Source organism: Ovis canadensis, chromosome 12 (genome assembly GCF_042477335.2).
Source record: "Ovis canadensis isolate MfBH-ARS-UI-01 breed Bighorn chromosome 12, ARS-UI_OviCan_v2, whole genome shotgun sequence".
Lineage (NCBI taxonomy): Eukaryota > Metazoa > Chordata > Mammalia > Artiodactyla > Bovidae > Ovis > Ovis canadensis.
Genome location: NC_091256.1, coordinates 89,772,901 through 89,797,192, shown reverse-complemented (window position 1 = coordinate 89,797,192; position 24,292 = coordinate 89,772,901). Strand labels below are relative to the sequence as shown.

The following is a 24,292-nucleotide window of genomic DNA, read 5'->3' as shown; positions in this document are numbered from 1 at the left end:
GCCAGCACTCTCCATGCGTGGCTTTCCCAGGCTCTCTACCCTTCACTTTCAAATACAGCAGCATTTCTAAAGCCCCCTACAGCGGGTGTGCAGAATCCCACCATCTTCTGTTCAGCCTGGCAGAACACGGTCACGTGCCCCTCTAGCGAGCTGGGTCTCACCAGGTGCGCTCCTGCCACTGGGGCTCTTTGCTTGATGTAGACGGTAATGAAAGCTCGCTATTGATTTTCCTGTAGCTGCTTGTAACTATTATAGTTGATACATCAATAGAAAAGGAAAGCACAATGTTTCACGAGAGGCAGAAAATCAGAGACTGCGTGATGCTCTGACAGTGAATCACGCCATAATCTTAGGAATTGATGGATAGTCCCTGCGAACGTGGAACCCACAGCTTTCCTGAAAAAGACCGTCCTACGACCGCCCAATGCGTCCTGACAGACGGACCGCCCACGAAGCTGCCGCAGGATCAGGAGGTGCTTCATCTTCTCAACACGCTCTCCCTCGGGGTGGGGGTGGGCCGGGGGCGTGGGGCTGAGGTCCCCACCTCAGGGTGGGATGCAGGTGAGTGGGGTCACTTCAGCCGGGTGGTAGGCTGGCAGGAGGGCCATTTTCCTGTCCCCCTTCTCTTCCTCGGTCTGAAACGTCATAACCTCTGGGACACCATTAAGTGCACCAACATTTGCATCATAGGGGTCCCAGAAGGAGAAGAGAGAGAGAAAGGGTCTGAGAAAATGTTTGAAGAGATTGTAGCAAAGAACTTCCCTAACACGGGAGAGAAAATAGCCACCCAAGTCCAGGAAGTGCAGAGCGTCCCATGGAGGAACCCACAGAGCAACGTGTCAAGACACATAGGAATCAAACACATAAAAACTGAAGACCAAGAGAAACTATTAAAGCATCAAGAGAAAAGCAATGAATAACATACAAAGGAATCCCCGTAAGGTTATCAGTTGGTTTTTCAGCAGAAACTCCACGAGCCAGAAGGGAATGGTACGATATATTCAAGTGAGGAGAGGGAAAGCCTGCAACCAAGAACACCCAGCGAGGCTCTTGTTCACATTTGACGGAGAAATCAAAAGCTTCACAGACAAGCAAAAGTGAGAGAATTCCGCAGCACTAAGCCAGCTTCACAACAAATGCCAAAGGAACTTGTCTGGGGAGGAAAAGGGCTGCAGTGCCACAGACTCTGAGAAAGCAGCGCGAGCGGGTCATTTCCGAGGACAGCAAACGACAGAGAGGGGCCAGAGTGCACCCCGCCAGCCCTTTACTCCGTGGGCCCCGGGCGCTAGAGGGAGAGCGCTCTAGTTACTGGGTCTGCAAAGGTGCCCGGGCTGGAAGGACCTGCACTGTGGCGGTGTCTGCCTCTTAAAAAGGTACACGGCGAACTGCCACTCGTGCATGCTGCTATTATTCATTAGAATCATTCTCAAAAAAATGTCTGGGGCATCAACAATGCCTGTATCCTGCCTTTACAGAGCCTTAAAAAAAATTCTCAAATCAGTAGCACGAAGAGCACCCCTGGTGGTCCAATCGTGAAGAATCCTCCTGCCGATGCAGGGGACACGGGTTCAATCCCTGGTCTGGGAAGATCCCATGTAAGCGACGACGGCCGTGCACAACTATTACTGAGGCTCACGCGCCTGGAGCCTGAGCTCCCCCACAAGAGAAGGCACCGCAACTTGAGAGCAGCCGCCTCGCGCTGCAACCAGAGAAAGCCCGTGCACAGCAGGGAAGACCCAGCGCGGCCACAGAAGAGTAACCCTCAAAAATAACACCGAGACCTCGGTATCAACGTGCCGTCTCATGCCCTGTCTTCCCCTTTGTCTCTCAGCCTTCCCCAGCCTCACTGAACATCTGCCCACTTTTTTACACACAGGGTTAACACGGCAACAATTACACCTATGCCGTACGCTTCGTGTTTAAGCCATCTTACAAGCATCTTGTAATCAGTCCATTAATTATTGGAGCTCTGAGCATTGTTTGAAGCTCTCCCCATCACATGTATCAATTATTTAACAAGGAGTCATATTTTTAAGTGGTGCTGATAATCAGCCAGGGTCTTACTGCTATAAACACAGAGGCATGAAATATAAATGACACTCACTAATGTAATGTCCAGGATTGTTTTAGACTCTCCATCACACTGATGCAATAAAAACAAACCTAGCAATGGACCAACTGGCTTAGCTATAACTCCGTGAAGGGACAGCACAATTTCGTATTTCCCCCACTAACACACACCAAGCATGACAAGATACGGGTTAGGGTTCTTAGTTTTTCATTTGATTTTGGTCCCTGTTTGTGTCATTCTGGGGATGGAATGAATTAGAAAGTGTGTGTGAGAGAGTGCTGCTTCAAATTGCTCGACCTGCCTGCTAATCGATGACTGTTTTGCCCATCCATCCATGCATCATCCATGCATCTACCCTCCCCACTCCCTCCCTCCAGCCAGCCAGCCATTCCAGGCTTCTTGAACACCATCATCTGCCAAGACTGGGGTTACGACTTCAGCAAGTGGGGCAAACCCCGAGACAGATAACTGCAATTACTACATGGAAGTTGGTAGAAAAAATGTCGTGGGGAGTCAGGCAGGGATCTGGGAAGAAGCAACACATAGATGGGTCCTAGGGAATGAAGAGGAGCCCACGGGTGGAATCAGAAGTTCCACGAACTTCAGGCAGGTACACCTCCTGGTGGGTGTGCTCCCAGCCCCGGGAGGCGCACACACTGCTGGCATCGGGGGCCTTCTGAGTTTGCAGCTCGTCCTTGCTACAAGCAGCCCCAGCCCGCAGCCTCTGCCTGGGAGAAAGGCCCGTCCTCCCGAATCAGATCCCCTCAACATGCCTGCAGTGTGCGGAGGGGCGGGGGGTGTGAGTGGACGCGTAAACACAGCTGTGGGTGGTGGGGAAATCCTAGTGACTCTGTGGCTGACGCTGACTTGGTGGTCATGATCAGAAACAAGGAGCCTCTTGGACTCAGCACCACTGGACATGTGATTCCAAGAGCAGCGAAGGGAGGGCCCGCCCCGAGGTGGGCAGTGGTGCAGGCACCTGGGGGCCATGCGGGCTGGGAAGCACCCTTGACCACACACGCCAGCTACCACAATCCCCTCATCAGCCACAGTCACTCTTCTGAATACAGGGGGGTGAATTCACAGCACCAAGAAGCATGAGCAGACAGACAGTCTGCAAGCAGGCTGGGACTGAACCAGGAGCTGGACCAAAAAGATGGAGGGCTCCTCTGCACCCGCATGAGGCCAGAACACGCCCTCAGGGTCCCCTTCACGCTTCCTCATGGCTGGAAGTCAACTGTTATTCCGTGTTTCTAGCTTATTCAGCTAAGCAAATGTATAAAAGGGAAGAGAAAACCACTCACGTAGAAATGGTGCTTTCAATACATTTTAAGTTTATCAGGGAAGTTTTTATTCTCAAAAATTGTTTTTTGCTCATATTTACAAGTCTATGTATATCTTATTTTCGTTTTTTGAATGTAATTCTTGAAGTCTCATTGATTAATAGTGAGTTTCAGGCGAACAGGCATCTCTGGATCACACCGTTCACCTTCTGTATTAGGACTGCCCTGCTTCTTTTCACTCTCTTGTACTGTTTTTTCCCCCAATTCTTGAAAAAAAAAAATTTTTTTTTTACTAACATGATTATTAACTAGTAATTAACCAGCCTTCTATTTGTTTATAACCATCGAAAAAGATAAAACTGCCAATCAGACACCTACTCAGCATGAGATGACTCCTGGTATACTGACTTGCTGTCACCAAGTTAAAAGAAATGCTGTGTTATTTAGCCCTGGAGCTCTTACTGTAGGTAAGTGTACAGTTTCTAAATGGAGTTTCGGAAGTAGTGAAAACAGCTGGGGCGGTTTGAGTGCCCCAGAAGCCATGATTCTCAGGATGGACAAGGAGGGCAGGCTTTGCACCTTTCCCAGCAAGCTGAACGTAGCGGTTGTTAATACCTTGTTCTAATTTGATTTTATTTAATATTTAAAAGCCACGAAGATCTTTTTACTAGTAGAACACTAGACACTGAACGTATCATAAGTTGCCTTAGCTGCACTCCAGTACCCAGAAGCGAAGGCGGGCGGGAGGTCTCCATGGTACCTACTGACGGCCACTCACACTGGCTGTTAACATCACCGCTGTATCAAGTCAAAGCAAATAAGCCAAGAACACTGTCCTGCGTCTGCCTGCACACACTTCCTGCGGTAGCCCCACCAGGTGATTCCGAGCAACAGGCCACTGAGCAGCGAGACAGAAAGCAGAGCTCCTCTTTTTTTCTTGTTTACACATGGAGGGCTGTTGACAGCTCATGTGTACTTTGAAGAATTCTCCACAAACCAGTGACGTATTTCCACAACTACATTAGCAACTCAAGAAGTTTACTGTTAATGTTCAGCAACCTTATTAATCTCTAGTAATCCTGTATCTTGGATTTCACAGTATTTTTAAAAATATGATTTAATTTTATATTGGGGTATAGTTGATTTCCCTGGGTCAGGAAGATCCCCTGGAGGAGGAAATGGCAACCCACTCCAGAATTCTTGCCTGGAGAATTCCATGGGCAGAGGAGCTTGGCAGGCTATAGTCCATGGGGTCACAGAGTCAGATAAGACACAGCAGCACAGCACGGCGTGGTTTGTTATAAACATCCACTACCTGGAGAATGAGTCAATAGACTGTGGTACATTAAACACTGAAATCTATGGATCAGTGAAAATGATGATCCAGGCTCTGGATTTAGGAAGGATTCCAGAGCCACAAGAATCAAAATGCGACTCTAGAAAACATGGAGAAAAAGGGTAAATGAAGATGCGTTTTAATCCTAAAAGCCTCCATTCTTTTGTAAGCTCCGCGTTAAGTTTCTGCAGCTACCTCTTTGAGAGAGGAAGTTCCCTGAAGTTACAATTAGAAACGATACTGTTACAATATTCATGGACCCAATCCTTTTTGATACGTTGTTCTGGACAAACGCCAGAACATGTGGCTATGCAATTTGCCCCATAATTCTTTTGCAGCAAGCAATAACGACAGTAACTTTTTTTTTTTGAATTTTAAAAGAAACAGATAATTACTAAAACTCCAGGCTATGAGTATCAGGAATGTACTAAAGCCGTTTATGATAAAAACTTTCATTTTGGTAATTCTCAACGTACTTTAAAACGCGCACACACGTTTGTCTTTTCATCTCTGCTACCTGTTCCTGCTCTACTGAGCCCAGTCCTCTGGGCTTGGAACTAACCACAGCAGGAAAGGGAGACGCTGCTGAGGACCCAACCTACCATGTCTGATAAATCACAAGATTCTGTTCACAGTAAAGACCTGGAAGGTAGGAATTTGGACACCAGATGCGCCTTCGCATTAAAAAGGAAATCTGCACGGAATCAGCTAGTCAGTGTGGAAGCTAAGTGTCCTGAAATGTCAACAGTGCTTTCGACTTTGCGTTGAGAAAATCTGCCATCCCCTTCCTAAAACGGGTCAGGAGAAAGCAGCCCTGGGTGAAACCACATGTGGCGGTCCTGAGCAGGAAGCTGGGGAGGGGACTTCCTAGCCAAGAAAGAGGTCCGGCAGGTAATCCATTCTTGTTGCAAGAAAGGTGTAGAAGACCAGACATCCTCCACGTTCCTGACTGGTCCACTTAGAACGGGTCCTCATTATGCTAAATGACAAGCACTGGCTGAGAGCCTTAGGGCTTACACGCTTAAGCACTGAGCACACTCACTAAGCAAGTACCGGTTTCAATATGAATGACCTGCCAGGCACAGCGCTGAGCACCAGGAACGCACAGTGAAGGACAGGCCTGCGGCTGCACACGGGACGCGCAGTTCGATGACGAAACACGGAGGTTGGTGGAGATTTGTGAAAAAAGCAACAGGAGTCCAGAGGAGGAAGCATGAGCCCATCTGTGAGACAAGGAGGGCTCCTCGGAGTCAGTGATCTTGACCTGAGACGAGAAGGGTGACCGCACACACCTTCGAGGCAGGCCCCCGTGTCCGTGTTTACACTGGAGGCGGAGGAAGCCCCAGGGAGACGCAGGGTGCGGGAGGCTGCCAGCGTCAGCCTGGGCGTCCCAAAGCCCACCCCAACCTGCTTCTAGAACCCAGGACTCCGAACCGAAAATACTTTAAAACATGCATTTTTCCTATTCCATTGAGCCCCTTGAGTTGGAAGCCAAAAATATAAAAAGGTGGGGGTGGGGCGGGAAATCTGTTAATATTCCCGTCGTTCAGTCACCCGGTCGTGTCTGACTCTGCGACCCCATGGACTGCAGCACACCAGGCCTTCCTGTCCCTCACCATCTAAGAATCACTATTAATAATTGTTATTAATAAAGCATCCTCTGATTTTAAAATGTGTTCACAAAAGAACAAAGTTAACTTCTCTGTAAGGTTTCAGTTTGTGAATTCCAACGACTCCCTTGGAGGGAAAAGGTTATCCAGGATTTTTGTTCCAAAAGAAATCGCTTTCTTTAAGTGAAATCTTCCATTTTGAATATTGGAAGCTGTGAGAGACCAAGTATTAATATGTCTGAAAGAAGAACTTACAACCTTTTTAGGTAAAGTTAACTACAGAGCATTGATAATCCTAGACAGTTGGAGGGAAATGTTGAATCTCCTGGAGCGAACATTTTCGTAGAGAGCAGGTATTGACCCAGCTACTCCACGTGGTCAGAACATCACGACTGGGGCCCCGGCAGCTTAGGAAGATGACCGGTTGCTTATTTCATGTGCCTTCGGTGGAATTTGAAGGTTTGTAGTATACGGAGGGAAGGGAAGTGGCTTGAATTTGCTTCCTCTGGCACATTTCAAAATACCCAAGGTAATCATGGTGCCGTGGGTCAGTAGATGGAAGATTTCAAACTATCTCCTGGCGCTGAATTAATAGAGTAGTTTCTGCTGCCTCGAGGAAGATCTTTTTCCATATAATCTGTTCACCAGAGATTACATTTTTGAAAGAGGCATTTCCCAATAAGGGACCTTCACTTACATGACTTCTGCTGATATAAACAGAGATGCTTTAAACAATATTAATAATTATTGGTACCTTGCTGGGACCCTGGGCCAGGTGCTGAGCTGAATTCCTCATAATAATGACTGCATTTAGCCCTCACAACAGTGCTTTTAGGATACCACTATTATTTCAGTTTTACAGATGGGGAGACAGGAGAGCTCAGCTGCCTAAGAGTGGGGATCCAGGCCTGCAGCCTTCCCTGCCTGGGTAGTAAGCAACTGGTTACAAACATGTCCCCCTTCTCTCCTTTCCTACTTTAGACCCAGAATCCAAGACCACCTTCCCTGTGGGTGTAGACGGATGGCTACAGGTCTGGGATTAGAGAACTGGCTTGGGTCACAGACTCTCAGACTCCGAGCTGTGTGGCCTTGGGCATGTCAGCCACAGTTCCTGAACCACTTGTAATGTTATGCTATATAGAAAGAGTACTTTCTAAATAAAAACAGTTCTGCATGATGACTGCAGGTATTAGAGGGGAAAAGGGAAACTGAAGTTGCTCAGCCGTGTCCGACTCTTTGCAACCCTATGGACTGTAGCCTGCCAGGCTCCTCTGTCCATGGAATTTCCCAGGCAAGAATACTGGAATGGGTTGACATTTCCTTCTCCAGGGTATCTTCCCAACCCAGGGACTGAACTCGGGTCTCCTCCACTGCAGGCAGCCTCTTTATTGCCTAAGCCACCAGGAGTATAGTAAAAGGCAATAAGCACCCCTTACTTCCCTGGAAAACTACTTTTATGAATCAGAATGATGACAGATTTCCTTAGAAAGATACCCAAGAAATAGCTCCGTCTAACTTTGAAATCGTGCAAAAGCAGTAATGCAGTCATGCTGAAATCCGGGCCTGTGTGCGGAGTCTAATCCGTCAGTTCAGACTGATGCCGTGGGACCGGGCATGGGTCACCTGACCTGTTCGGCCCCATTTCTTCATCCAGGGAGAAGTGCCTGGACTTGGCCTTGGACTCAGTGCAGGGTCTTTTATGCGTAAAATTCTAGGATTTGGTGTCTTTTTTGGGGGCAGGCCCACAGTTTCTGCCAAAAGTCCAGGCAGCTCAGGGTGCGGGTCAGGGTCCCCTCCAGAGGTGCTACTGGACCCCACGCCCAGCTTCCCGCTCCTCCTGCCTCTGCGGGTGGTCAGACTCACGCCACCTGAGGGCTGACGAAGGCCTTCTCACTGGTGAGCCAGCCACGCCTGCGGCCTGTGATGTGGCCCGGGAAGGAAGCAAGCAGGGAGGAAGCCCCAGCATCACGGTATGCGGCCCAGGGAAGGCCTTTTCTGGGATGGCGTCCCTGGGTTCTGTGTCCGAGGGGAAGCTTCCTGCTCCTTGGAAAGACTGTGTGGAAAGACCCAGTGCCCAGAGCAATGGTTTTACCTGTAGCAGGCACTCGGTGTGTTTTGTCATTTAACGCTTCAAAAGGATGAAAGGCCTTTATCTTTTATATTTCTTCTTGGTTCCTGGCTTGAATTGGTCTTTCTTAACCAAATATCCTAAAGCAAACCAGTCCATCCTAAAGGAAATCAGTCCTGAATATTCATTGGAAGGACTGATGCTGAAACTGAAGCTCCAGTACTTTGGCCACCTGATGAGAGGAGCTGACTCACTGGAAAAGACCCTGATGCTGGGAAAGATTGAAGGCGGGAGGAGATGGGGACGACAGAGGATGAGATGGCTGGATGGCATCACCGACTCAATGGACATGAGTTTGAGTAAGCTCTGGGAATTTGGTGATGGACCTGGCGTGCTGCAATCCCTGGGGTTACAAAGAGTCAGACATCGCTTAGTGACTGAACAACAACAAAAACCAAATGTACCCAGAACTCAAGACTGGATTTTATCAAAGAGGAAAACGGTTTACGAGTGTTTCAGCCACGAGAGACAGACTGGCTCCATTCTAGAATGCCCCCGCGGGGTCTGGGGTTAACTAGTGTGTGGACCTGAACTGGCCACATTAACCAACTAACTTCTTCTGAGTCCAGACTAAGACAGCAGGTTCTGGGGTCATCACAGAGCAGCTGGCAGGACCAAGGCAAGAGATACCTGGGCAGAACGCCCCGCGCCCCCCGCCACTTCCCTCCCTGCTCACTCCCAGTTTGCCAGCCCAATCACACTCTGAAAAATCGTCTCCCTAAATGGCAGTAGTTAGCAAAATGACAATATTGGTGTGAACAACTAAAAAATGATAAATATTTTTAGGCATAAGCTATTCAGAAATATGCCTAAATAAATGCTAGTTAGGCAATTATATTCTTGCGCCAGCAGATAACAAATGATAATCACTTCTTCCACGGCTGTAAATTCATATCGATTCAGCTCAAACTTAGAACTCCAAAATGAATTATATCTGCTCATTGCTAAACTGCTTTGCTCACTGAAAGAAAAAAAAAATCCACACAACACCTATTATACCGCATTTAATTAAGACAAGCATCAACTTTATGTGCCATTATTTGCTCCTGCCAAATCTCTATGGTGTAAATATTGAGCGGGGGCATCTCCTGAATGCTAATCAATCCTTTCTGAATTTCAAATGATTACATAAATTTTAGGAAATGCTTATTTGCCAGCATTACCTTCCGCTGCATCTCCATCAGCCGGGCATTACTGTGGAGATCTGGATAGTGTCTGGTGAGTGTTTTTCTAAATTAGAGTATCATACACGGAAAGGGAAAACCGAAGACTGAATGCTAATTGTGGGAAGAAGCCGGGAGCCCTCTCTCCCTTATGTTTCACAAGGAACAATTTAACCAGTGCACTTGGGGGACGATGTGAGGGGAATACCAGGCACCAGTCAGTGACGGCGTGTGTGTGTGTGTGTGTGTGTGTGTGGTGTATGTGTGGTGTGTGTGTGGTGTGTGTGTGGTGTGTGTGTGTGTGGTGTGGTGTGTGTGTGTGGTGTGTGTGTGTGTGTGGTGTGTGTGTGGTGTGTGTGTGTGTGGTGTGTGTGTGTGTGGTGTGTGTGGTGTGTGTGTGGTATGTGTGTGGTGTGTGTGGTATGTGTGTGTGGTGTGTGTGTGTGTGGTGTGTGTGGTGTGTGTGGTGTGTGTGTGTGTGTGGTGTGTGTGGTGTGTGTGTGGTATGTGTGTGGTGTGTGTGTGTGTGCGTGCATGCACACAGGTGAGGGTTTGGAAGGCTACCATAAAGCAAATATTGAGACCAGCTTCAGGAAAACCAATGACCACATCACGGGAAAACTGGTTTTTGCTGTTCCATCTGTTTTGCAGATACCTTGTAAGCAGTTCTATGATGTGCAAAGAGCTGTGCCTGTTTTCAGAACTGAATCAATATTCAGACACACAGGGGCATGCGCAAATACGGAGGTCTGCTAGGGTTCCAGCCTTCGCAAGCTCTCCCAGCACTTCTGGACCGAGGCTGTGAGCTGAGCACAGCAGCACCCTCTGGGTGGGCTGTGGGTTTGCTCCGCAGTTGACCCTACGCCTGCGTGTCGTGGTCTGATTGACAGAGAGCACAGCTCATTTTGCTTCAGGCGCTGCAAACGTAGCGTTAACCACCGTCATCAAATCTGCTGGGTCTGGGCCCACTTTCGTGAATTAGATTTAATGTTGCCAAAAAGCAAAGCAAAGGGGATTCTGTGTTTCCCTCGGTTCCTGTGGCTTTGCTTAGAACTGTGGTCTCACCCGCCTTCCACTGCCCTTCCAACTCAACAGGGGCACACAGTCCAAAGGCAAGACCCCTCAAACCCAGCAAGCTGCCGGGCCTCTGCTGGAAAGGCGGGCAAAACGAGCTCCTTCTTTGGCAGCTCCTCTCCTGGCACCCCTCCTTGAAAGGTGACTGTCCGTACTTCCAGACTCATCTAGAAGTTGGGGGGCAGAGCACGGGGCCTCTGCTGTGTCCATATGTGTGCCTCCTGTCAAGGCTGCCCAGCTCGGGGTCAGTAGGGCATGGGGGCACAGCCCAGGCCAGAACAACCCGACATCCCATAACTCACCAGTCATCACCGGATCCTGCAAAACTGTCTCCTCCCCGCAGAAGGCGGGACTGAACGCGGATGCCTCGGTGACCTCTGGACTGGAACTGGTGAATGGAAGGCAGTTGAGCAACCAGCTCACACCCTGGTCTGTTCTCAGGGCAGAGGGGAGGAGGCGGGTGTGCAGGGGGGTGGTCTTCTCTTATTACAGGAGGGCACTCGCCACCCTTGGCAATGCCTTCACAGTGGTCTTTCCCATCCAGTGAAGGAGCAGCGGCCTCGGTTAAGGAGGTTAGCACTGAACCGCTCAGGCCGCCGGGCTGGGGACACGTGGGCCTTTCCTGTGTGCCACTTAACCACGCAATGCTGACTATTCCTGCAAGTCCTGTGGCCTCTGGTTAACTGGGATCTGAGAGCAATGGTTGCTCCGCGATTCCTGGCCCATTAGGACATCCTCATTTTAAATGAAATCTACACAGATAGACAATCCGGTCCTGACAGTGACGGGAGTCCCCTTTGGGGACAGCTTTCTGAGCTCTGCACAGAGGCTCTGACTGCACGGGGCTCGGCCCCCTCCTGGCGTTCTTCTTTGCCACCTGCTCCCTGGGGAGCACTGACCGTGCATCTCGGCCAGGTTCTGACACTGAATGCCAGGAGGAGAAATGATACGTGCAGGAGAAGGAGACAAGAATAAACCCTCATGTAAAAGCCCCAAGCAGAAGGATTAACTGACGAGATTAAAAAACAAACACAAGACAAAACCCATCCCGTCAAAGAATAAGCTCTTTGGGAAAACCAGTGACCAAAAATACTTCTCTTTAACTCAAAAGACGGAACTCACCATCCACACTCTCAAGCTAGAAAACCGAGTGCCATTTTATTTACTATTAGCAAAATCAACATCACATTGCAAGAGTCAGGGCGGACCCTTTAGCAAAGCAGAAGACAGAATGTCCTATAATTCGTCTCCCCACCAAGGAGCGTCACGTCCTGAATCTCCTAGACTCTTTTTCTGTTCAGGGCGTTTGATGCTGATGACCAGTGGGCAAGAGGATGACCATCAGGCTACTCTGGCTAATCGTCTCCTGTGAACATCACAGAGTCCAGCTGGAGAGAAAGCAGACACGTGAGATCTGAAAGCCTGGGATCACTCGTGCGGCTTTCCGAAGGGGTGGGGTTCGCGGTCAAAAGAGAGGCAAAGATGAGGCAGCAACCAACTTCGACGAGGGATTCTATGAGAGGGAGGCACCAAGGCTATGACACAAATGCTTTCCACAAGCTCGCTGCAATCCTGAACCCAGAGTGCACACAGACATACGATATCTCACACACGCGCACACACGCTCACATTTAGAAACCAAGGGAAGTGGAAAGCTTTGCAATTACTTAGTTAGTATAGTCAATAACAATGGGAAATTCATGTAAAGCAGCTCCCTGCTTTTACCCAAGAGAGTATGGTAGGCTCTCTGGCCCACGTTCTTCAGATGACAGTCCTGATTCCCTGCATCTTTCTGTCTGTACAGACGGTGCCTTAGGACGCAGGGAGCATTAAAGAAACACTGCCTGATGAGCTCATAGGTCCCTGAAGAGTCTGTTGTGCCAGACTGGGCTTTGGGGCTGTCAGTTCCAGACATGGCTCTGAGCCTGCAATGCTGGGGCAGACTACCTGGTCTTCTTTCAAACACGAAAGGAACGGGGGACAGTAAGACGTTTACCCACTTGAAGGCATTTAACAATGTTTTTTAAAATTTGCTGAGTCTCTGCTGCAACACGCAAGCTTCTCCAATTGTACCACTTGGGCTTAGCTGCCCTGCGGCATGCGGGATCTCAGTTCCCCAGCCGGGGATCAAACCCCGATCTCCAGCACTGGAAGGAGGATTCTTAGCCACTGCACCACCAGGGAAGTCCTGAGGGTACTTTATGGTTAACACTAGAGGAGAAAGGCCTTCCTGCCCTCTCCTTTCATGGCTCACGATGACACTGAGCCTCTTAGTGCCGCCGTTTCAACAGAACCTGAATACTGAGCATCGGTCCTTAATTTCATTGACTATGTTATTCCCAAAGGAGAAGATTCTGTTTAGTCTCTACTTCCCTAACAAGAACTCCACTCAAAATGCGAAGACTCATATCCTTAATTTCTAAAATAAAAAGATGTCGAATTCTCTAAAATGTATCCAGAGGATCTATTTTCTAGCCTCCTGCCTTGAAACTCTGTACATTTTTTGAAACTAATTTTTCCAGTTTCTATTACTTTAAAAAATTTTTTAATAATATAAATATTTTATATTTTTATTGGAGTGTAATTGATTTATAATGTTGTGTTAGTTCCAGGTGCTCAGCACAGTGAGCCAGTTACACATACGCTGCCCTGCTGGTCAGTCTCCAGGTCGTGACCCCATGGTCTGTAGCCTGCCAGGCTCCTCTGTCCATGGAATTCATGGCAAGAATACTGGAGTGGGTTGCCATTTCCTTCTCCAGGGGGTCTTCCCGACCCAGGGATCGAACCTGAGTCTCCTGCATTGCAGGTGGCTCTTGACCTCTGAACCACCTGGAAAGGCCAGGTGTGCGTAGATGTATCTCCTCTCTTTTTAAGACCATTTTCCCACATAGGCCATTACAGAGTACTGAGTAGCTCCCCGAACTACACAGAAGGTCCTCGTTACTCATCTGGTCTATATATAGTACTGTGTATAAGTCAATGCCAATATTCCCTTTTATTCCGCCCCTCACCAGGTTTCACCCCTTTTTAACCCGGAAGTTGGATGGAAAAGCATTCTTTCATTTGTGAAACACGCAATATGTATTTCTTAAAAACCTACTATATGTTCAAGAGAAAGCTTGGCGCAAACCAGATACATGTCCCCTTCTCACGGGCCGGAGAGCTGGTTAATCCGGGGGCTCAGCGGCCTTGACCTCACCGAGAACAACGGCCGGCCCTTGGTGTTGGGTCAGGCTGCAAAGCTTACGGCAGCCACAGATAGGAGAAAATCACTCTCTCCGGCCTTAGAAATATCTTGCTTTTCAAATTGCAATTTTCCAAGGACTTTCGGACCTGCAGGTGCTACCCAGCCACCGTCAAAACCCCTTCTGACCCTTGATCAGGCCACACTAACGCTGTTTTGTCTTGGACACTCAGCAATTGCTTGGACGGTTGTTGGTGTTTAAGACACTGTGCCTGACGGCCCTGAGGTGCAGGGGTTGTGCTGAGCCCGCGGGATGCAGGAGCCGAGCCAGGGGACGAAGGAAACGCCTCTGCGCACTCGGCGCTCCTCCAGGACGGGCTGCGGGCGGCAGCTGGATGAGGGCGGCTGTCAGGCCGGGGATTTCACGTCGAGTCGTCACCCGGCCCCACCCACCCCGCTCCGCTGGGGTGTCCGGCCTCAGAGCATGACTCTTCCCTGCGCTGTTACTCGTGAGCAGCACCCCAGTCAACACCTGGATGCTTGGAGCGAAGCTAAGAGCTGCCACGATGGATTGAGACACGACTGTGCCCACCCCGAGAAGGACCGGACAGCCATCCTCAGCCACTGTTCGTGCACATGGGCTGAAGGCTTACCTTCTTGCATTTACTTGCTTGGAACAGATATGCGTTAACCACCTGGTTTTAGCCACTGATATTCTTTCTAATGTTACTACAACTTCACTTTCCCTAAGAGCTTATAAACAATAGCTCTCCACATAACCTGGGAGAATGCAAACTGGGAATAGAAAATAATGTAATTGTGCAACATGGTTGGACCTAGAGGTTATCACACTGCATGAAGTAAGTCAAGACAGAGAAAGACAAGCAGCGTATGATATCACCTAGAGTGAGTTAGTGTTAGCTGCTCAGTCATGTCCAACTCTTTGAGATCCCATGGACTGTAACCCGCGAGGCTCCTCTGCCCATGGGATTCTTCAGGCAAGAACACTGGAGTGGGTAGCCATTCCCTTCTCCAGGGGACTGAACCTGGGTCTCCTGCACTGCAGGCAGGTTCTTTACTGTCTGAGCCACTAGGGAAGCTCATGATATCACTTACAGGTGGAATCTGAAAAAAATGATACAAATGAATTTACTTACAAAACAGAAACAGACTCACAGACAAAGAAAATAAACTTATGGTTACCAAAGGGGAAAGGTGCAGGGGGTAAGTGAGGCGCTTGAGATTAACACACACACACAACCAGGTATAAAGTAGAGAAACCAACAAGGACCTACTGCGCAGCACAGGGAACTATAGGTAATACTGGAAAAGACCCTGAGGCTGGGAGGCATCGGGGGCAGGAGGAGGAGGGGACGACCGAGGATGAGATGGCTGGAGGGCATCACGGACTCGATGGACGTGAGTCTGAGTGAGCTCCGGGAGATGGTGAGGGACAGGGAGGCCTGGTGTGCTGTGATTCATGCGGTCGCAAAGAGTCAGACACGACTGAGCGACTGACCTGAACTGAACAAGCTGTATTGAACAAGAATCTGGGAAAATATACGCACGTGGACTCGTAACTAAATCACGTTGGTGTGCACCTGGAACACTGTGAATCAACTACACTTCAGTTAAAGAAGAGAGAAAGAATGAGTTTAATTTTGAGGAGGTAGTTTATAGAGTACTTTGGAAAAAATAGTCTCTGAAAATTAACCTGCACTTGGGTAGATAAAGAACCCACCCGCCAATGCAGGAGACGTGGGTTCAATCCCTGGGTCAGGAAGGTTCCCTGGAAGAAGGCGTGGCAACCCACTCCAGTACTCTTGCCTGGAGAAGCCCATGGACAGAGGAGCCTGGCGGCCTACAGTCCATAGAGTCACAAAGAGTTGGACACCCCTGAGTCGACTAAGCACTTAGACAGAACTTTCTGACTGAATACCTCCTATTACAGACCACAAACTATTTCGGTAAAGGCTTTGCCTTGAGATTAAAACTGAATAAGTCGAACTGAATCATGTCTCTGTATACCTGAAACTAACATAGCATTGTAAATCAACTATATTCTAATATAAAACAAAAACTAATAAAAGTAGCTTCTAAAAAAATAAAATAAAGCTGAGTATGCAGAGTACATCATGAGAAACGCTGGGCTGGAAGAAGCACAAGCTGGAATCAAGATTGCCGAGAGAAATATCAATAACCTCAGATATGCAGATGATACCACCCTTATGGCAGAAAGTGAAGAGGAGCTAAAAAGCCTCTTGATGAAAGTGAAAGAGGAGAGTGAAAAAGTTGGCTTAAAGCTCAACATTGAGAAAACGAAGATCATGGCATCTCGTCCCATCACTTCATAGGAAATAGATGGGGAAACAGTGGAAACAGTGTCAGACTATTTTTTTGGGCTCCAAAATCACTGCAGATGGTGACTGCAGCCATGAAATTAAAAGATGCTTACTCCTTGGAAGAAAAGTTATGACCAACCTAGATAGCATATTCAAAAGCAGAGACATTACTTTGCCAACAAAGGTCTGTCTAGTCAAGGCTATAGTTTTTCCAGTGGTCATGTATGGATGGGAGAGTTGGACTGTGAAGAAAGCTGAGCGCCGAAGAATTGATGCTTTTGAACTGTGGTGTTGGAGAAGACTCTTGAGAGTCCCTTGGACTGCAAGGAGATCCAACCAGTCCCTTCTGAAGGAGATCAGCCCTGGGTGTTCCTTGGAAGGACTGATGCTGAGGCGGAAACTCCAATACTTTGGCCACCTGATGTGAAGAGTTGATTCATTGGAAAAGACCCTGATGCTGGGAGGGATTGGGGGCAGGAGGAGAAGGGGACAACTGAGGCTGAGATGGCTGGATGGCATCACCGACTCGATGGACGTGAGTTTGAGTGGACTCCGGGAGTTGGTGATGGACAGGGAGGCCTGGTGTGCTGTGGTTCATGGGGTCGCAAAGAGTCGGACATGACTGAGCGACTGAACTGAACTGAACTCTGTTGATGCGTCCACTTTATCAGTGACATTTCCTAAGTCCCTGCTGTGTACCAAGCAATGAAACCTGGGCTACAGAGAAAAATAAAGGACAACTTTTAACCCCAATCAACTTTTTAGGTCGGGGAAATCGTCTCAAAGAGAAGAAACAATCTCTTCCACTCAGCTAAGTATGAAAAAGTGCTGTCAGGGATACTGAGCAGACAAGAGAATGACTCACGACAGTCCAGGGTGCACGCCAGGCGAGACGCGAGGCAGTACGTGTCTATTTTCTCCTGCCACCCGGGGTCGAACGGGAGTTCAGCAAGTCCAGGCACGGAGCCCCGAGGTGGAGAAGATCCTGGCCAGGGTGACCTCTTAGCTGGGACACTGCTCTGAGCTCTCAGACCGCATCCACGTCCCTGCTGGCCTGGACCGTGCAACGACCTTACCCAGGAAGCAGCAGCTACAGGCCAGGTGACCTTCTCAGCTTAGCTCAGACCTTCGCAGCTCTGCACGTGTTTCCAGGTGATGCAGTGGACGGGGCCAGTCTACTGGTCTTGGAAGGCACATGGTAAAGACAGCATTGGGATCATGACCCCACATGCCTACCTCTTCCTCTATGAGAGTCACCTCTGTCCTGGTGGCTGACAGCAAATGGCATCAGCAACCTTGATTCCTCTTTAAAAGGTGTTTAAAAATAAACATTTTATTTTGGCCTCTCTTGGGGCATCCGTTTGCACTGGACAATTAAGAATTGTCTCCACAGATGCAAATTATGTTATCTCATAGTAAGGTGAGAACGGTTCTCAGGTGGCTCAGTGGTAAAGAATCTGCCTGACAATGCAGGAGCCACAGGAGATGTGGGTTTGATCCCTGGGTCAGGAAGATGCCCTGGAGGAGGAAGTGGAAACCCACCCCAGTATTCTTGCCTGGAGAATCCCGTGGACACAGGAGGCGGGGGGACTACAGTCCGTGGGGTTGCAAAAACTTGGACACAACTGAGCAGAGTTAGGTGAGAAAAAGAAAAAATAAGTAAGTAACAGGATTTTAAGGAAACAAACAAAAAACAAAAATATTGAGGACTAGGACTCGAGTCTATTCTATCACGCAGAGAGAGATTCGGGAAGACAGGGCATTTTTTCACTTTTTCTTTTTCTAAACCAGCTTAATCAACTGATGTCTGCTTATGGACACAATCTGAAGGGGAAAAATTCAGGCAGCAGATTGGAAGAATTTGGGTCAGCTGCAACTTTTACTTTAGTTCTGGCATTAGTTTTTCAAGAAATCAGGATGCAGCTTCAGTATAGGACAACTTTTAGGAGAAGCCTAGTTGCCTCCCTGGTGGCTCAGACGGCAAAGAATCTGCCTGCAATGCAGGAGACCCAGCTTTGATCCCTGGGTCAGGAAGATCTCCTGGAGGAGGGCATGGTAACTTACTCTAGTATTCTTGCCTGGAGAATCCCATGGACAGAGGAGCCTGGCAGACTCCATGGGGTCAGTCCATGGGTTCACAAAGACTCGGACACAACTGGTTGAACTCAGTCAGGGGATGCTCCTGTAGAATCTCCTCTTCTGTGTGAGGAGCCCAGAACCCCGAGATGCATCCCAGCCTCTCCTCTGCACTCCTCTCCTCCTCACTTCCTGAGGTCTGTGCCCTGTGACACGTCCACACCCACCTCACTCCTGTCTTCAAGGCACATTAAATCCACTGAATACAGTTTCTAGTCCACTTTCCACGTCGCTACAGGGAGGGCAAATCCCCTTCAGTGACACGCCTCCACCCCTTTAAAAAGCATCCGGACTCTCTGCAGGATGAAGACTGTGGCCCCCAGTTTTGGTCTCCACTGCATCCCCATGGCTGGGACAGGAAGTGCTCAGCTCAGGCAGTGCCTCTCGCCTGCCTCTCCGGCCACATCCCCTGCTGGTCCCCAGTTCATCTGCCCTCCTGCCTCCCATGTTTTGCATGGTGTGGCATCCTGTGTCTTAGGAGGCTCACACCTAGTCTCACCACATCCACCTGGAAAGCCCACCTCATCTTTCAGTCCACACAGCCCCTGACCTCAGATGAGTCCACACGAAGCCCCAGCCATCCCCAGGATCCCAGAGGCTCAAGGCTGGAGCCTTGAGATAGGAATATCTCAAGGGATATTGACCACAGCAATACAGGAACAAGCCTGGGATAGGAACACTGCAGGTTTCAGACTCAGGGGCACACGGTCAGCTTTTGGGGGAGGCTCTGATCTGATTTCACATCCATCCTGGGTACAATAGGCTTTGGTGGCTGTCGTGGGTGCCCAATGGTGAATTACCACATCCCTTCCAAAGACTGATTATTTATTGTTTCTACGGGGGACTGAAGTTTTCCATTCACAGATTGGAAACTACTTGGACTTTATGCCCCGAAACTACTCGTGATTCTTTACAAATGAACCCCTGGCCAGACTTGATTTACATCTAACCAGAAAGCCATGCTTTCCTTTCTTCCTTAAGCCACAAACAAGCATAGTTTTAAGGGACATTCAACTGGGTATTCCCTGCTGCGCAGGATCCTGAAACGGTCAACATACTCACTAAAACGGAGAGTGCGGTTCTGGTAAACACATGGCTCCACTGTTCAGGAGGAAAACCTGTGAAGTTCGAGTGTTTCAAGCACTTCAGAACTGCCCCTCCCGCCCCCCGGCCCACGCCCCTGACCGCCCATCCACAGGGTTTGGCAGAGAATACAATAATTTTGAAAAAATGATGAAGGAAGGAAAGATAAAAGCGATGAAAACGAAACATGGCTGACGGTTAATCTCCGCATCTTCAAATGTCACGCAGTTCTTCAACTAATTTAAAATACCATTGAAGTGAGATGACTCTCTTTAAATATTTTATCACTGAGATGCTGTAAGATTTCTTACACACACATTACCACATTTTTCATTTAATTACTGATCAAATGCGTGAGTTGAAAAGACTAAGATCTTGCGATAAAGCAGAATAATTTGTGGGATGACAGCAAGCAGGCCTGTGCGTCATGTTCCTTTCCATTAAAAAAAAAGAAAAGCTCTTGGGTAAAAGACAGAGACTTGGGTGAACAGAACTCTCCTATTTCTTGTGGTTAATATAGAAACCACACAGGTCCCAGGGCTGGCATGTAAACCTTTGAACACTGCATCTATGAAGTTCTGGTGTCTTTTCAAATTTTCAGTAACATTTCTTTTTGCTATATTTATCACATTTTCCAAAATATGAACATGTCCCTTTTCTTTTAAATGTTGACTACATGTGAAAAATTAACTCTGGTTCTATTACTTCAAACTATGCCTTTATTAGCAACAGTTGTGCTGTGTTGTCAAGAAGAATTTTAAAACGAAAGTACCAAATTTGCAGCGTAGACACATCTGTTTTACTTTGCAGTGTGTTTTATTGTTTTATTTCTTAGCATATGAATTCACAACTATCTTATAATTGAAGACTAAAGAAAAAACATATGTTGGTAAATCTGATTTCTGCATTTTTTTCATTCAAGGGAAGTTGCCTCCCTCAGCTGTCTGCCAATAAGTAATAAATGCACTTGGCAAAAAGTTTATTTAAGTTGGCTTTATTAAGCCAACAAAATACAGAAATCAAGTATGGGACAGGCAGAAAAATCTGTTCCTTTGAAGTCAATAAAAATCCATCTCCTTAATCCTTTTTTTATTCCAAGCAGTGGTGATTTTTCTCAGCTGACTCACTGGGAACCTTGATTTAGCTAATCTGTCTTGCTTAGTTATCTTTCTTCTCCAAAGCTTTCCTAAAGAAGCATCCTTTCCCCTTGACAACCATCATCTTTTATGCTTGCACAGTGTGTGTTTCGTTATGCACATACTCTAGTTAATTCTGATAGAGCTTTAAGAATCAAGTTTTTTATTACTCTCCGTATTTTATAAGAACAAAAACAGCAGTAGCTTGCAAGCTGAAGCAAAAGGTCCAGAGAAATGATCAACAGCAGATAAGGCGGCCCCAGTGTGGCCCCACGTGTCCTTCCTGGCCCTCTGCCTCAGCTTTCCATCAGGGTCAGCCACTTGTTACGGCCGTCAGTCATGACTCCTCCACGCCCCAGTCCACCCACTACGGAGCTACAACTCAGCCAGGACCACACAGGAAAACATGATCAAGCTGGAAGATGTCATGATTAGAAAAGAAAGTTCTTCTCTTTTGCAAAAACAAAACCATGGATGGACTTCAAGGCACTCAAAGGTTGGGATCATTTAGTCACTTGGATGAGGAAAGGATTCCTTACCTAAACTAAAGAGCACCAAGAACTTCAGACACACGAACTCTCGTTGATCAAACTGCAGAGAACGGAGCTTTGCCACCAATTCCTGTGCATGGCTCATGAGGCTGCTGAGCGTGGCCCCCGCCTGCGAGGCTATGACGGAATAGTCTACCTGTAACACAGAACCACGGCGTGTTAGTAGGAAAAACTGCAGGTGCGGAACTGGCAAGTCTGGTACACTTACTACTTATTGAGACTTTACACACATATATAAACACACATATATACACATACATGGGGCTTCCTGGGTGGTTCAGCAGTAAAGAATCTGCCTGCCACTGCAGGAGACTTGGGAAACACAGGTTCAATTCCTGGGTCGGGAAGATCCCCCAGAGGAGGAAATGGCAACCCACTCCAGTATTCTTGCCTGGAGAATCCCATGGATGGAAGAGCCTGGTGGGCTACAGTCCATGGGATCTCAAAGAGTCTGCCTCCTAAAAAGCTACAACAACTAGCTACCCTAACGCGATTATTAACACATCACTCTCTAAAGACACAACGATCTTCTTTATGAGAAGAATAATTTCTTGATTTGAAAACAAAAAAGGCTGATTTTCTTCTCTGTTAAAAGAAAAGAAAAAAAAAAAAAAGGAGCAGCAGAGGCATCCATCTCAGACTATTCACAAGGACACCAAAAGTTCGACCTACAATAGCAAGTTAAGATGTTGGGGTGGCTGTCAATGGCAGAACCGGCTTTGCTGCTGCAATTACGGCATAATGGCAGAGCCCAGTTGGTACCTGCCGCCCCCATCCTTTTCTTCACTGGCGGGCTCTCAGGCAACCAGACATTCTTTTAGGTGCATTTAATATTTGCAGCAGCAGCAAATTTGTCTGGGAGGCAAGTCCTCATCTGCCACTCACCCGGAGCAGACTGTATTAAACTTTTATATTTATTGACATTTCATTACCATAATTGACTGCACTTGCTTCTCTAGGAGAAGGCACAGGGCTGCCTCCTAAGCAGGAGAACGAGTCCCTCGAGGAGAATTTGCAATTAAAAATAAGGCAGAATGGATTGTGTGTGTGTGTGTGTAAATATGATGAGTTGAATTTTCAGCTTTAACTAGAGAATACTGGGTGCACAGAAACCTTTTTTCGAGAGGAAAAATTATGAGTCAGTGGAAAGACGCCGCCCCCAAAGGTGCCAATCAGTTTACAGAGAGTCAACTGTGCGTGAAAAAGGCCCAGTCAATGCGTGTCCTCGGGAGGCCCCGCATCCCACCACACCGTCCTCCGTGCCTGGGTCAGGTGCCCGCCTCTCCCCCTAAATTCACACGTCAGCTGCTCTAAGTGCTCCTGTGACTTCTGTCTCGGACCGTGTGAAAGGAAGGGCCAGCACACAGGCGGCCTGAAGCCTGAGCTGGAGGCAGAGGCCCAGCGGAAGGATGCCACAGGCCACTGCAGGGTCACCCGCCGGGCACGCCCAGGGAGGCCCCACCCTTCACTGGACCAGGTCCCGACAGGAGAGCTTCCAACTCCAAGGACGTTCTTCTTACTTAACAGGGGCGGCTCAGCTCCAAATCCCTCGGGGACTGTACAGGGTCCACCTACTCCTCCTAATGAGAATATAAACCCTACAGGGACAAAGTGAGCAGAGCAGGCAATGGTAGCCAGGGTCAGAGGTGGGGGGCCCGGGGCAGAGCAGCAGGGAGGGCGGGGCCTGTGGAAGTCTCGGGAAGGCCCCGTCCTTTCGCGCCCTCCTCTCAGTGAGGCGTTCCGCTGGATACCAGCAAGGGGCCACCCACGCCCACCACCATTAAGAAACGAGAACAGCTGGGACATTACCAACTTGGAATCACCAGCTGAAAGCATCGTCACTACAGCCCAGAATGTACGCAACACAGTAAAAAAAGTCACTAGTCAGCCCTGCACCTGGCAAGTGTGCTAAAGTGGCCACAGACGCTGCTACTGGACATGGGAATGGCGGCCCGCTCCAGTAGTCTTGTCTGGGAAATCCATGGACAGAGGAGGCCAGTGGGCTGCAGTCCACAGGGCTGTAAAGACACAGACACGACCGAGGGACTGAACACATGATTCTTTTTTATTATTAAGATGGGGTTAAATCAGTTCTGCTGTGTGTGCGGTTCTAATAGGTAGGCAGTAACTTACAAAGGAGATTAGTTCCTGGGTGTTCATTGCAAGGACTGATTCTGAAGCTGAAACGCCAATACTTTGGCCACCTGATGCGAAGAGCTGACTCATTTGACTCATCATGCCAGGAAAGATTGAAGGCAGGAGGAGAAGGGGATGACAGAGGATGAGATGGTTGGATGGCATCACCGACTCAATGGACATGGGTTTGGGTGGACTCTGGGAGTTGGTGATGGACAGGGAGGCCTGGCGTGCTGCGGTTCATGGGGTCACAAGAGTCGGACACAACTGAGCAACTGAACTGAGCTGAAAGTTACAAAACTAAAACTTCATAGTTGCAAATGAAGTACATTGTAACTGAAAGGATGCTAAATTCATTTTTTAAAGAGATGGGTAAGTTAAAACTTGGGAGGTGTATATAGATCAGATAGGTCTGAAATAAGTTCAACTGTCAGAATTTCATACTTGGAAACATAAACACATTCTAAGAGAAAGGGACTGAAATGGTTTCACGAAACTCTGTAGTGAGGTGGACTTCGGGAAATCAATTGGCACACCAGCAACTTTATCGCTATATATTTATATACAGGCTAATGCTCGAGCTCAAATATGCTCATCAAGTGGGGGCTCTGATAACCTCTCCTTCAAGGATAATTTATCAAATCACACGGCTCTGAAGGAGGAGCAGTGATTTATTCCTGAAACAGCGCCCAGATCTGCAACTTCTTTACATTTTATTACAAACATAATTATATTTTCATTGTCGAATGTGGAGTTTGCACTCACCGCAGGAGCAGCTGGCCTTGTCTTTTATGTACTTAGTAAAATTAATTTATTACTCCCTTACCCGGAATCTTTGTGCCATTAAATTCAAGGGAGATATTGAAGAAATACTATAAGTGGATGTCCCCTTTGGATAAATTTCGCTCATCATAAAGGGAGCAACAGTTTTAGCTAAATTGCTTTCCGTTCTGATAGCTGAAATTTTTGATGACTTGTATGCTGGAAGACGCCTGTCTTTTTAATACGACATGCAATAACAGAAGATAATGAAAAAGGTGCCAGCAGGCCCTTCCCATA

At 48.0% G+C, this 24,292-nt stretch overlaps 1 protein-coding gene across 8 annotated transcripts in view; it reads right to left on the bottom strand.

The window, feature by feature from the left end:
- The window catches only part of NR5A2 (nuclear receptor subfamily 5 group A member 2), a 128,129-nt gene that overhangs the window by 24,457 nt on the left and 79,380 nt on the right, over window positions 1-24,292 (bottom strand). For all 8 annotated transcript variants that reach the window (XM_069544345.1, XM_069544350.1, XM_069544353.1 and 5 more), the window contains one exon: window positions 21,086-21,233. In XM_069544345.1, the coding sequence (XP_069400446.1) occupies window positions 21,086-21,233 (148 nt within the window). The remainder of the gene's footprint in view (window positions 1-21,085; window positions 21,234-24,292) is intronic.